The following is a 12,604-nucleotide window of genomic DNA, read 5'->3' as shown; positions in this document are numbered from 1 at the left end:
AGCAGTCCTCCTGCCTCAGCCTCCTGAGTAGCTGGGAACGACAGGTGCGCACCACCTGATGAATTTTTAAATTTTTTACAGAGACAGGGTCTCGCTATGTTGCCCAGGCTGATCTCAAACTCCCAGCTTCAAGTGATTCTCCTACCTTGGCCTCCCAAAGTGCTGGGATTACAAGCGTAAGCCACTGTACCTGGCATAGACTAAGATTTTAGAAAGTCCTTGTGTGCATGTGTTCAGGATCCTTGAAGAGTGTTGGGGCCAGGTTGGTGGCTCACACCTGTAATCTCAGCACTTTCAGAGGCTGAGGTAGGAGAATCACTAGAGGCCAGGAGTTCAAGACCAGCCTGGGCAACATAGTGAGACCCCATATCTACTAAAAATTTATTTCAAAAATTAGCTGGACATGGTGGCGTGAACCTGTAGTCCTAGCTATTCAGGAGGTTGAGGTAGGAGGATCACTTGAGCCCAAAAGGTTGAAGCTGCAGTGAGCTATGATTGCACCACTGCACTCCAGCCTGGGTGACAAAGTGAGACTCTGTCTCTTAAAAATAAAACAAACAAAAAAAGAGTATAGAGACCATGGAACCCCCAGATGGGAAGGGAGAGTAGAGGGAGCCTGAAATGGGCTTTCAGGCGGGATGCCACCACAGACTGCGTAACTTGGGCAACTGTCTTTTCTGATCTGAACTCAGTCTGCACAGTGAGGTGTGGGAGAGGATATCAGAGCCTGTGATGTCTTCCCCCAGGTGGAGGAAGGGTTCCTCCAGCACAGACTGGAGTCAGTTAACAAATATTAAAAAGCACTCACTGTGTGCCAGGCAGTGGCGAATAAGACCAGTGAGCTATGTCACAGTGGGAGAAAACAGGCATTGAATAAATAAGTCAATAAGGGTCATTTCAACGCAAGTGTTCTTGGGAAAACAAAATAGCACAATGTGACAGACAGAGGGTGACTTGGGCAATGTGGAAGCCAGGATGGTGGCAGAAAGGCATTCTAAGGAGGTGACATCTGAATGAGATCGAAATGGTCAGGAGTGGCTGACTTTGTGGAGGCCTAGGAGACGAGCATTTCAGCCAAAGACAGCAGCCAGTGCAAAGGGCTGCAGTGAAATGAGAAAGGAGGAGAGGAAGGGAGAGGAGAGAAGAGGGCTGCCTTGTAGGAGGCTGGGGCTGTAGAGACCAAGGAAGCTTCTGGAATCAGTGACCTGGAAATGCCTCAAAGGATGGTATGAGGGGCCAATTCCACCCACCACTCACTCCTCACCCTCATGTCTTCTTTCTAATTCTCTCCACTCAGGGATCTATTGGATTTCCCGGTCCCCTGGGACCCATAGGAGAGAAAGGGAAGTCGGTGAGTCATGACCGGGGGTAAGGGAGAGGGGAGAACTTGTCTGAGGGGAACAGCATGTGTGGTTGTGTCTGATGATGGGTGGACCCTGGGTGTTTGTGTCTATGCCTGGAAGCATTTGTGTGCACACATGCTATTATATGCAATGCATGACACATGTAGGTGATTACACATGGTATTATCATGAATATGACTGTAAGCACATGTATATGTGTTTCATGTATCTTTCAATATAGATGAGACAGGGTTTGAATGCCGCAGCCTGCAGGCCTGTGCCTGGGTGAACAAGGGCATGAATCTGCATGCACTTTGCATGATGGTGGGCATAAATGTGTGCAAGAAGCTTGTACATATGTGTGAAAGGACATGTGTATACACATGTATGTGTTCCTGTGCACACTGAGTGATGGGTATACATGCATGTATTGTATTTGTGTTGCTATGTGTGTATCGTAACAGTGTTAATGAACATTGTATGTACGTACATGAGTGTATGTATACTGCTGTGCTTACCAAGACAAAGTCCTCAGCTGAATCCAGGCCTGCATGTGTTTACAGTGGGTATACATGTGTGCAAGAGATGTATTGCATGATGAGTTCTGTGTCATCTTCAGGCTGTGGATTGCCAAATGCATGCCATGATTACATGCAATCATGTATGCATACTGCACAGCTGTGATCAATATATGTCTTGTGGGCAAACATGCTTGCACGTTTGTACTCTGTAGATGCAGTCATAGTTGTAATTGTGTGTTTGAGATCTTTGTGTGGTTTTGAGTATAAGTTGTATTTGTGTGTATGTGTATGACTGAAAAGCTTGTGAATAAATATGTGGCAGACAGCTTTCTGGGTCTGTGACTGCGTGTCTTTTTGTGTTTGCATCATACCTTTGCACCCTAACTCTCTTCTGCTTTCTCTCTTACAATTCATTTTCAGGGAAAGGCAGGGCAGCCAGGCCTGGAAGGAGAGCGGGGAGCACCAGTAAGAAAATAGACAGTGCCCCCTACCCTGCTGGGACTTGGGGACAGGGCTGGGAAGGGAAGGTAGTGGAGAGGTCATCTGTGGGCAGGGAAAGGGTTTGGGTTATATCAATGTCCCTGGTCGGGCAGGAGAGGGAGTCACAAGGGGAGGGGACCTGGAAGACTTGGTCTCATCTCCCAGGCTCCCCCACCCCCTCATATCTGATCTTTGCCTTTTTTTGTTGTTCAGGGTTCCCGTGGAGAGAGGGGGCAACCGGGTGCCACAGGGCAACCAGGCCCCAAGGTATGGGATGGGTGGGCAATCAAGGCCCCCCATGCCCCAGGCTCAGCCAGTCCCTCCAAATTCTTCCCAGTTGAGTTTGTTCTGGGGCCTGAGTCTCATTCACTCTGTCCTAGGGCGATGTGGGCCAGGATGGAGCCCCTGGGATCCCTGGAGAAAAGGTGAGTGTGTGTGTGTGTGTGTGTGTGTGTGTGTGAATGTGTGTGTGTGTGTGAGAGAGAGAGAGATTCTGAGTGGAGGACAAGCCCAAGAGATGAAGAGACATTATAATGCAGTGGTAAGAGCACAGCTTAATTGGGTGTGGTGGTGCACGCCTGTAGTCCCACCTATGCTGGAAGCTGAGATGAGAGGATTGCTTGAGCCCAGGAGTTGGAAGCTGAAGTGAGCTAATCACACCACTGCACTCCAGCTTGGGTGACAGAGCAAGACTCCATCTTTAAGAAAAGAAAAAAAGAAGGAGCACAGCCTCTGAAGTCAGAGAGCCATGAGTTCAAGTCCTGGCTCTGCCACTCACCTACTGTGTGACCTTGGGCAAGTCACTTAACCACTCTGTGCCTTAGTTTTCTCCTCTGTAAAATGGGAGTAACCTCAGTCTCCAACCCAAAGGGCTACAGTGGTGAATAAAATGACTGACTTGTGGAGAATGCCCTGCCCATGCCTGGCATGCAGTAAGCACTCAATATGTGCTCGATCCTGCTGTCATTATGTGGGGCTCAGGGAGTGGGCAGGGAGGCAGGAGGGATGAGATAATGATTTCTGGTTCCATTTCAGGGCCTCCCTGGTCTGCAAGGCCCTCCAGGATTCCCTGGGCCAAAGGGCCCCCCTGTGAGTGAGGTCACCCTCATTGGGGGTTGGGTGGGTGGAGGATGTGGGAAGGGATGAAGCCCTGTATCTGTGCCCCAACTCTTTCCCACCTCATCCCCCAGGGTCACCAAGGTAAAGATGGGCGACCAGGGCACCCTGGACAGAGAGGAGAACTGGTGAGTAACCTCTCAACCTTTGATTCCTGATCCTTTTTTTTTTTTCTTTTTGAGACAGAGTCTCACTCTGTCGCCTGGGCTAGAGTGCAGTGGGGCAATCTTGGCTCACTGCAACCTTTGCCTCCCAGGTTCAAGCAATTCTCCTGCCTCAGCCTCCTGAGTGGCACTACAGGTGCGTGCCACCATGCCCGGCTAATTTTTGTATTTTTAGTAGAGACGGGGCTTCATCATGTTGACCAGGCTGCTCTCAAACTCCTGGCTTCAAGTGACCCACCTGCCTCTGCCTCCCAAAGTTCTGGGATTACAGGCGTGAGCCACCGGGCCCAGCCAGATTCCTGATCCTATCAGGCCTTCCCTGTCTCCCGCTCCTCCATCCCTTCCCCATGTAACACCGCCCCCGCATTTAATTTTTCTCTCTAGGGCTTCCAAGGTCAGACAGGCCCGCCTGGACCAGCTGGTGTCTTAGGCCCTCAGGTCAGAGTGGACTCCATAAACCTCCCTTGTTTTGTACCAGTTGGGGGATATTTAGGGGAAAGCTGGACTCCTGAGCGACTCCCCTAGGCCACCCCCACTCAACAGGAGCCTTCTTCTTCACCAGGGAAAGACAGGAGAAGTGGGACCTCTGGGTGAAAGGGGGCCTCCAGGCCCCCCTGGACCTCCTGGTGAACAAGGTCTTCCTGGCCTGGAAGGCAGAGAGGGGGCCAAGGTGAGACACTGTCCATTGGAGATCTTGGTTGAACATCCAAGATCAACCAAGGACTCAGAATCAGTCTCATGGGGGAGGGGGCCCTGAGTCACAGATTGGAGGGAGACATCCCCTCCCTGGAGCTTGACTTCCCTCCTTTGCACTCCTGTAGGGGGAACTGGGACCACCAGGACCCCTTGGGAAAGAAGGGCCAGCTGGACTCAGGGGCTTTCCTGGCCCCAAGGGGGGCCCTGGGGACCCGGTGAGTATCTTTGGAGACCCTCCTGCATGTCCCTTAGAGAAGGAAAGGATGGGGGGGTCAGGGGAGGGATGGGGAATAGCATTTGGGGTGCAGGAAATGATGAAAGCAAAAAAATGGTGGAGGGAACTGGGGAAGGCAGAGCCCTCAAAGCTCAGTGTCCAGTCCCAGGAGAGAGGTGGGGACTGTGAGCTCCCCACAGAGGAAGACAGGACCTGGGGACACCCTTGGGAGTCTCTTAACTGTGAATTATCTCCTCCTTCAGGGACCTACTGGCTTAAAGGGTGATAAGGGCCCCCCAGGGCCCGTGGGGGCCAATGTAAGTATAACCCCATGTGCTGGGTGGGGGCAGGGTGGAGGGGACTCAAGGTGTCTTGGAAGCTTGACATTGTCATGATAAAACCCATGATGGAGGCCGAGGCAGGCAGATCACTTGAGGTCAGGAGTTCAAGATCAGCCTGGCCAACATGGTGGAACCCCGTCTCTACTAAAAATACAAAAATTAGCCAGGCATGGAGGCGGATGCCTGTAATCCCAGCTACTCTAGAGGCTGAGGCAGGAGAATCGCTTGAACCTGGGAGGTGGAGGTTGCAGTGAGCCAAGGTCAGTTCTGTTGCTCACTGGCTGGGCCGTTGTATTCCCTGGCAAGCCTCAGTTTCCTTGTCTGTAAAATAGCCATGATGAGAAGCCTTATCTCATGTATGATCACAAACCTCATTGAGATCATTTATCCAACAAATACTTGCCTGTGCATTGGCCATCAACATATAAAAACCACTTTTCTTGGGCCAGGTGTAGTTGCTCATGCCTATAATCCCAGCTCTTTGGGAGGCTCAGGCTGGAGGATTGCTTGAGCCCAGGAGTTTGAGACCAGCCTGGGCAACATAGCCAGGTCCTGTCTCTACAAATATATATATATATATATATATAGGCTGCCAGGAGGACTATGCTTTTGTTCTAAGTGAGATGGGAGCCATGGAGGGTTCTTGAGCAGGAGAAGAATATGCCCTGCCCCTCAAGTGCTCACAGGCACCCTCTGGCTGCTGCAGGAAGGGAACAGGTTAGATACAATCCTGGTAACCTCAGAACTCAGTGCCTGGTGGCTTAAAAACCCTCCATAAAGGACAGCTACTACTGGTATTATACCTGACTCATCACCCCTGTTCTCAGGGCTCCCCTGGTGAGCGCGGTCCTTTGGGCCCAGCAGGAGGCATTGGACTTCCTGGCCAAAGTGGCAGCCAAGGCCCGGTTGGCCCTGCAGGCGAGAAGGGGTCCCCGGTAAGTGACTTGCCCATCCCATTCCTAGGGCCTCCTCAGGGTCTGGCCCTGCCACATCCCAGGACATGGCTCCTGCAGGACATTCCTGCCCTGACATCCCCCTTTCCATTCCCCACAACAGGGAGAACGTGGCCCCCCTGGCCCCACTGGCAAAGATGGGATCCCAGGGCCCCTGGGGCCTCTGGGACCCCCTGGAGCTGCTGGGCCTTCTGGCGAGGAAGGGGACAAGGTGAGGGGTTCACAGAGAGGAAGGGTCCAGGGGAGGATGGGGGTGAATGGAAGCTGGGTCCCTCATCCCATTTCCTCTGCAGGGGGATGTGGGTGCCCCCGGACACAAGGGGAGTAAAGGCGATAAAGGAGATGTGGTGAGTGAAGATCCCCAGTGAGGCAGGGTGGGGTGGGTAGCAGAAGAAAGAGGAGGCCAGGGATGTAGAGATCATTCTCCATGGGGTAGGAGAGGCCATGGAGTTTTCTGCCTTCTCGGGTACCATCTTGACAATTACATGCAACAGAAGGTACTTGAGCTGCCTGGAGGGATGGGTCCACAGAACCCAACTGCAGACAGGATAGGGATAGCTGGGGCTCCCAAAGAACTGGAAAGGCACTGGGGTGCGGGTAACCTCCTTCTCCATTCTTAGTGACACGTCCTTCCCTCTGCCTGTGACTCTGCATGGCAGGCACTGAGGCATCTGATACCCAACTTCCCCCCACCCCGAATGTCAGCTCCAGTGGCTTGCATCATTGAGCCAGCTTCGTCCCTGGGTCTTGGTGGAACTTGTGGCCAGGGCTGGGCTTAGGACAGACGTCTGTCTGATCCCATCCGTTGGTGGCTGAGAAGACAGGATTTGGGGGGATGTAGCTGTTGCTGCCTGGTAGGGGAAGTTGTTCTCATAAAGGGGGTGTGGGAGGCAGTGATTGATAGCTCCAGTGCCCTCTCTAATCTTAAACCTGAGGAAATTTTTGATTCTGTTTCCTGTTCTCCCAGGGCCCACCTGGACAACCAGGGATACGGGGTCCTGCAGGACACCCAGGTCCCCCGGTGAGTGCCCCCAGCTTTTCAGTCCTTCTCTGGATCCTTGAAGGGAGGGATAGTGGGAGCAAACGACAGTAGAAGCACACTGACTTAATCCAAACCTCAAACCCAACCCTGATCTTCCCTCAGTACTGACACCCAATGTGAACTCAATCCAAGAATCGGAGTCAATCCCAATCCAACCATGTTGTCCCCTCAATACCAACACTCAATATGAACTCACCCTCAGAATCTGATTCAATCCCAACCCAACTATGTCTTCCCCTCAGTACCAACACCCAGTATGAACCCAATCCCAGATTCAGAGTCAACCCCAACCCAACCATGTCTTCTTCTCAATACTGACATCCAATGTGAACTCAACCCCAGAATTTGGCCCAATCTCAACCCAACTATGTCTTCCCCTCAATGCCAACACCCAATGTGAACTCAACCCTAGAATTTGGCTCAATCCCAATCCAACCATGTCTTCCCCTCAATGCTGACACCCAATGTGAACTCAACCCCAGAATCTGATTCAATCCCAGCCCAACCATGTGTTCCCCCTCAATACCAACACCCAATGTGAACTCAACCCCAGAATCCTGCCCAGTCCCAACCCAACCATGTCTTTCCCTCAATACCAAAATCCAATATGAACTCACCCCCAGAATTTGGCTCAATCTCAACTCCAACCATGTCTTCCCCTCAATGCCAACATCCAATATGGACTCAACCCCAGAATCTGGTTCAATCTCAACCTTATGCTCAACTTTGATCTGCCCCTCTATATTGATGTCCAATATACACTCAACCTTAAAATCAGACTAAATTCCAACCTAAACCCAGCTCTGAACCCCCACTTCAGCCCTAGTCTCAACTCTACTCATGACCTTAACCTCAGTTCTACTCAAACCTTATCTCCAGCCAGGTGCGGTGGCTCATGCCTGTAATCCTAGTACTTTGGGAGGCCAAGGCGGGTGGATCACCTGAGGTCAGGAGTTCAATATCAGCCTGGCCAAAATGGTGAAACCCCATCTCTACTAAAAGTACAAAAAAAAAAAAAAAAAAAAAATTAGCTGCGCATGGTGGCGGGCCCCTGTAATCCCAGCTACTTGGGAGGCTGTGCCAGGAGAATTGCTTGAACCCAGGAGGCAGAGGTTGCAGTGAGCCAAGATAGCACCACTGCACTCCAGCCTGTGTGATAGAGGGAGACTCCATCTCAAAAGAGGAAAAAAAAAAAAAGCCAGGCACAGTGGCACACACTTGTAATCCCAGCTATTCAGGAGACTGAAGCAGGAGAATTGCTTGAACCAGGGAGGCAGAGGTTGCAGTGAGCAGAGATCGCGCCACTGCACTCCAGCCTGGGTGACAGAGTGAGACTCCTTCTCAAAACAAAACAAAACAAAAACAAAAACAAACAAAAACAAACAAACAAACAAACAAAAGCCTTATCTTCAAATCTCTTAACCAAGCCCTGACCCAGACCTGTCCTTTTTTGTTTATTACCATACAATAGAAACATACGGCCCTATCCTTAACCCCAACTCTGACCCACTCTTCCAATGCTGACCCCAGACCTGAACTCAAACTTTGAACAAGACCCTGGGCCCAACCTCAAACCCAACCCTAAATTCCATCTCAACCCCAGTTGAACCCTGCCCAAGACCTGAACCTCAGCTGCAAATCCGACTCACTGTTTAACACTTTGACTCAACCCTTGACGTCATTCCCAAGCCCTGTTCCTTAACCTAGACCCCAACTCCAACTCAACACTGACCCTCTCTAAACTTAATCTGAACCCTGACTCCAACCCTTAACCTCATTCTTGACCCTTGAGCCTCACTCTGCCCTAATCACTGACCCAGACCTTAAATGTGCCCCTGTTTGTGTTCTTCCAGGGAGCAGACGGGGCTCAGGGGCGCCGGGGACCCCCAGGCCTCTTTGGGCAGAAAGGAGATGACGGAGTCAGAGGCTTTGTGGGGGTGATTGGCCCTCCTGGACTGCAGGTGGGTGTCTGGGTTTGGGGGTGGCACTTCTGATTCTCCCTACCTGGTGCCCCAATCTTGCTTCTTTGTTCCACAGGGGCTGCCAGGCCCTCCCGGAGAGAAAGGGGAGGTCGGAGACGTCGGGTCCATGGTATGCACTCCCAGAGGAAGGTGGGAGGGGGAGGATGGTGGGGTTATAGGTTGGCGGCAGGCATTAGATTCATTTGAGGGACATTGTCATTTTAAGGGCCCTGAGGGTCACCAGCATTGAGAGTGGTATCTGTGGTCAATGTGGCCTTTTGGGGGGGGCCTGGGGTCACTGGATACTAATTCTGACCTTCCACAGGGTCCCCATGGAGCTCCAGGTCCTCGGGGTCCCCAAGGCCCCAGTGGATCAGAGGTGAGAACTCTTGGGGGGCCAGGAAGGCTCAGAGATGGGGACACCCATTTCCTAAGAAGAGGATGTTGGGATTCCACAGTCCCGCTCTTACCCCTTGCTGTCTCTCCAGGGCACTCCAGGGCTGCCTGGAGGAGTTGGTCAGCCAGGCGCCGTGGGTGAGAAGGTGAGCGAGGGAAGGCAGGGGCTACACGGGGGGAAGAGATAAATCTAGTCCTATTGGGCAGGGACGTTCTGGGGAGCCCCTCCCTGTCTGCTAGGATGGGACCTCTCCCCACTCTCACTTTGCCTCCTGCAGGGTGAGCCAGGGGACGCTGGAGACCCAGGGCCTCCAGGAGCCCCAGGCATCCTGGTGAGTGACTGTGTGATGTGGTCCCTGCACCCAACTCAGGGAACCCCTGACCCCTGGGCATCTTGGGCCACTTTGACCTCTGGACAGTCCAAGATCATCCACTCACCCCTGTCCTGTGGCCATCCCTGATTACCTTGAGGAAGGACACCTGGAAGGTCTCAGATAGGGCTGCTATGTACAGTTCTGCAGGTTGCACACTGCACAAGACTACATGACCCAGGGGATAGGTGAGGGCTCAAATCTGAGTCATGAGTCCTGACTTGAGGATGAGTTGCCCAGATGCGGCCCCTCTTCCAATTCGCTCAAGGGCAGCACATGGGCTAGGCCAACCTTGCACATGACCAATGGACACCTAGACCATCCAGACCTTTCACTGTCTTAAGTCCTAGCTCCTTCTGACCTTTGACCCTTGGACAACCTAGGCCACTCTGAACCCTGACCCCAGAAAAGTCCCAGACCACCCCAATGCCTGAATCCAAGTATGCTAATCCTTGATCCCTGGAGAGTCCAGGCCACTCTGACCTCTGACCTCTTTCTGTAAAGGGGCCCAAGGGAGACATTGGTGAAAAGGGGGACTCAGGCCCATCTGGAGCTGCTGGACCCCCAGGCAAGAAAGGTCCCCCTGGAGAGGATGGAGCCAAAGGGAGCATGGTGAGTCCTGCGGGGAAGTGGGGGCAGACATGGGAGGGGGCACTTGAATGTACTTGAAGCTCTCCCAAACTTTTTTTTTTTTTGAGATGGAGTCTTGCTCTGTCACCAGGCTGGAGTGCAGTGGCACGATCTCAGCTCACTGCAACCTCCGTCTTCCGGGTTCAAGCGATTCTTCTGCCTCAGCCTCCCAAGTAGCCAGGACTACAGGCACGCGCCACCATACCCAGCTAATTTTTGTATTTTTAGTAGAGATGGGTGTTCACTATGTTGGCCAGGATGGTCTTGATCTCCTGACCTCGTGATCAGCATGCCTCAGCCTCCCAAAGTGCTGGGATTACAGGCATGAGCCACCGCGCTCGGCCAAAACTCTCCCAAACTTCTAGCCAGGGATTGCATCCTCTAATTTACTGATCTCATGAGTAACCCCCAGAACACGGATGAATGAATGAATGGGTGGATGGATGGATTAATGAATGAGTGGATGAATGTATGAATGAGTGAATTAATGAATGGACAAGTGAATAACTCAGTGGATGGATGAATACGTGAATGAATAAATGGATGAATAAATGAGTGAATGGATGAACGAGTGAATGAATGGATGAACGAGGGAATGAATGAGTGAATGAGTGAATTAATGGAAAAATGAATAAATCAGTGGATATATGAATATGTGAATGAACAAATGTGCACGAATAAATGAGTGAATGAATGGATGAATGAGTAAATTAATGGATGAATAAGTAAATTAATGGATTCATGAATATGAATGAATGGATGAATGAATGAGTGGCCGAATGGACAAATGAGTGAATGAGTGAGTGAATGGATGCATGAATGAATGGACAGAGGCGTAAGTGAACAAAATGACTGAAGAGATGAGTGAATAAACGAATGGATGGATGGATGAGTGAATTAGTGAGTAAATGTGTGAATGAAACATAAACGTGCAGTGGTTATACATCATTGAATGGCAAGAAAGTTGATTTCACGGCAGATCATTCTAACACTGTTGCGAAGATTAAGGTTGAATTGGGTCAGATTTGGGGTGGATGTGGGATTTGGCTTTGAGGCGAAGGCTGAGGCCCTTCTGTCACCACAGTAGAGTTTGGGGTGGGTGGAGGTCAGGAAGGGGCTTTAGCATCTGTGGGACCTCGACTTGAATGGCATTATTTGGTGTGTCCCTTCTCTGAGTGTATGAATGAATGGATGGATGGATGAATGAATGAATGAATGAATAGACGAATGAATGAATGAATAGACAAATGAATGGCCAGTTTTCTCTGTGAGTCCCGAGCTGAGAGGCTGTGAGGAGGCTGCAGTGAGACCACGCGTGCGGCATTCTTAGCTCAGCGTCTGCACCCATGAAACACGAGAATGTTCGCTCTACCAAGCCAGGGATTTTATGTTTTGTTCACTAATGTGTCCGCAGAAACCAAACTGTTCCTGGATACAGTTGATCTGTTCCATAAATGCATGATTGCTCCACAATTCAGAGATGTGATTATTAATCATTCTGTGTTCCAGGGCCCCACGGGGCTCCCCGGAGATCTAGGGCCCCCAGGAGACCCTGGAGTTTCAGTGAGTGTGACCCCCTCCCCAATCCTGGCATATTTCCTAATTCTGTCCCCATCTTCCTACCCCCACAGACCTGGGCACTGACAGTGGAACCAAAAACGTTCTTTTGCCTCCCAGCCCCACCCCAAATTTTCACGTACCCTCATCACCCCTCCCAACTCTGTCTTCCCCCCATGCAGGGCATAGATGGTTCCCCAGGGGAGAAGGGAGACCCTGGTGATGCTGGGGGACCGGTGAGTGGGAAAACAGAGGGTGTGGTGCTGAGGGGGTTGGGGAGCTAATGAGTGAGTGAATTGGGGAGCAGGGGAGTGGGCTAGTGGGGTACCCAAGGCCCCTGCAGATGCTCCCGCTTCACCTCTCTGGGGACCCCCAGGAATGTGAGCAGCTTGAGGGAGTAGGTGGGAGGTGGGAGTACCCGGTGCTGGGGTGAGGCTTGGGGAAGGCTGTCCTCTGGTCCAAGGCGTCCTAAAACAGTCAGGCTCAAACAATGTTAGCTGAGACCACAGCTGGTGTCCTTGTCTCCTCCAGGGTCCGCCTGGAGCTTCTGGGGAACCCGGCGCCCCCGGGCCCCCCGGCAAGAGGGTGAGTGATAAGCCACCTCCTGGGTCCTCAGCTTATCTACAGACCCCACTCACCTTACAGACCTCACTCATCCCACAGCCCTCAACTCACCCCACAGCCCCCACACACCCACAGACCCCAACTCACCCCACAGCCCCCACTCACCCACAGCCCCCACTCACCCCACAGCCCCCACTCACCCCACAGCCCCCACTCACCCCACAGCCCCCACTCACCCCACAGACCCCGCTCACT

At 52.0% G+C, this 12,604-nt stretch overlaps 1 protein-coding gene across 4 annotated transcripts in view; it reads left to right on the top strand.

Moving 5' to 3' along the window:
- The window catches only part of COL5A3 (collagen type V alpha 3 chain), a 50,231-nt gene that overhangs the window by 26,722 nt on the left and 10,905 nt on the right, over positions 1-12,604 (top strand). For all 4 annotated transcript variants that reach the window (XM_055371590.2, XM_063700979.1, XM_055371591.1 and 1 more), the window contains 23 exons: positions 1,298-1,351; positions 2,285-2,329; positions 2,558-2,611; positions 2,725-2,769; positions 3,380-3,433; positions 3,535-3,588; positions 4,009-4,062; positions 4,187-4,294; positions 4,446-4,535; positions 4,798-4,851; positions 5,703-5,810; positions 5,932-6,039; positions 6,122-6,175; positions 6,796-6,849; positions 8,724-8,831; positions 8,908-8,961; positions 9,157-9,210; positions 9,320-9,373; positions 9,506-9,559; positions 10,103-10,210; positions 11,738-11,791; positions 11,968-12,021; positions 12,317-12,370. In XM_055371590.2, the coding sequence (XP_055227565.1) occupies positions 1,298-1,351; positions 2,285-2,329; positions 2,558-2,611; positions 2,725-2,769; positions 3,380-3,433; positions 3,535-3,588; positions 4,009-4,062; positions 4,187-4,294; positions 4,446-4,535; positions 4,798-4,851; positions 5,703-5,810; positions 5,932-6,039; positions 6,122-6,175; positions 6,796-6,849; positions 8,724-8,831; positions 8,908-8,961; positions 9,157-9,210; positions 9,320-9,373; positions 9,506-9,559; positions 10,103-10,210; positions 11,738-11,791; positions 11,968-12,021; positions 12,317-12,370 (1,530 nt within the window). The remainder of the gene's footprint in view (positions 1-1,297; positions 1,352-2,284; positions 2,330-2,557; positions 2,612-2,724; positions 2,770-3,379; positions 3,434-3,534; positions 3,589-4,008; positions 4,063-4,186; positions 4,295-4,445; positions 4,536-4,797; positions 4,852-5,702; positions 5,811-5,931; positions 6,040-6,121; positions 6,176-6,795; positions 6,850-8,723; positions 8,832-8,907; positions 8,962-9,156; positions 9,211-9,319; positions 9,374-9,505; positions 9,560-10,102; positions 10,211-11,737; positions 11,792-11,967; positions 12,022-12,316; positions 12,371-12,604) is intronic.

The sequence above is a fragment of the Gorilla gorilla genome, chromosome 20 (assembly GCF_029281585.2).
Source record: "Gorilla gorilla gorilla isolate KB3781 chromosome 20, NHGRI_mGorGor1-v2.1_pri, whole genome shotgun sequence".
NCBI lineage: Eukaryota > Metazoa > Chordata > Mammalia > Primates > Hominidae > Gorilla > Gorilla gorilla.
This window is presented reverse-complemented; position numbering and strand designations above follow the sequence as displayed.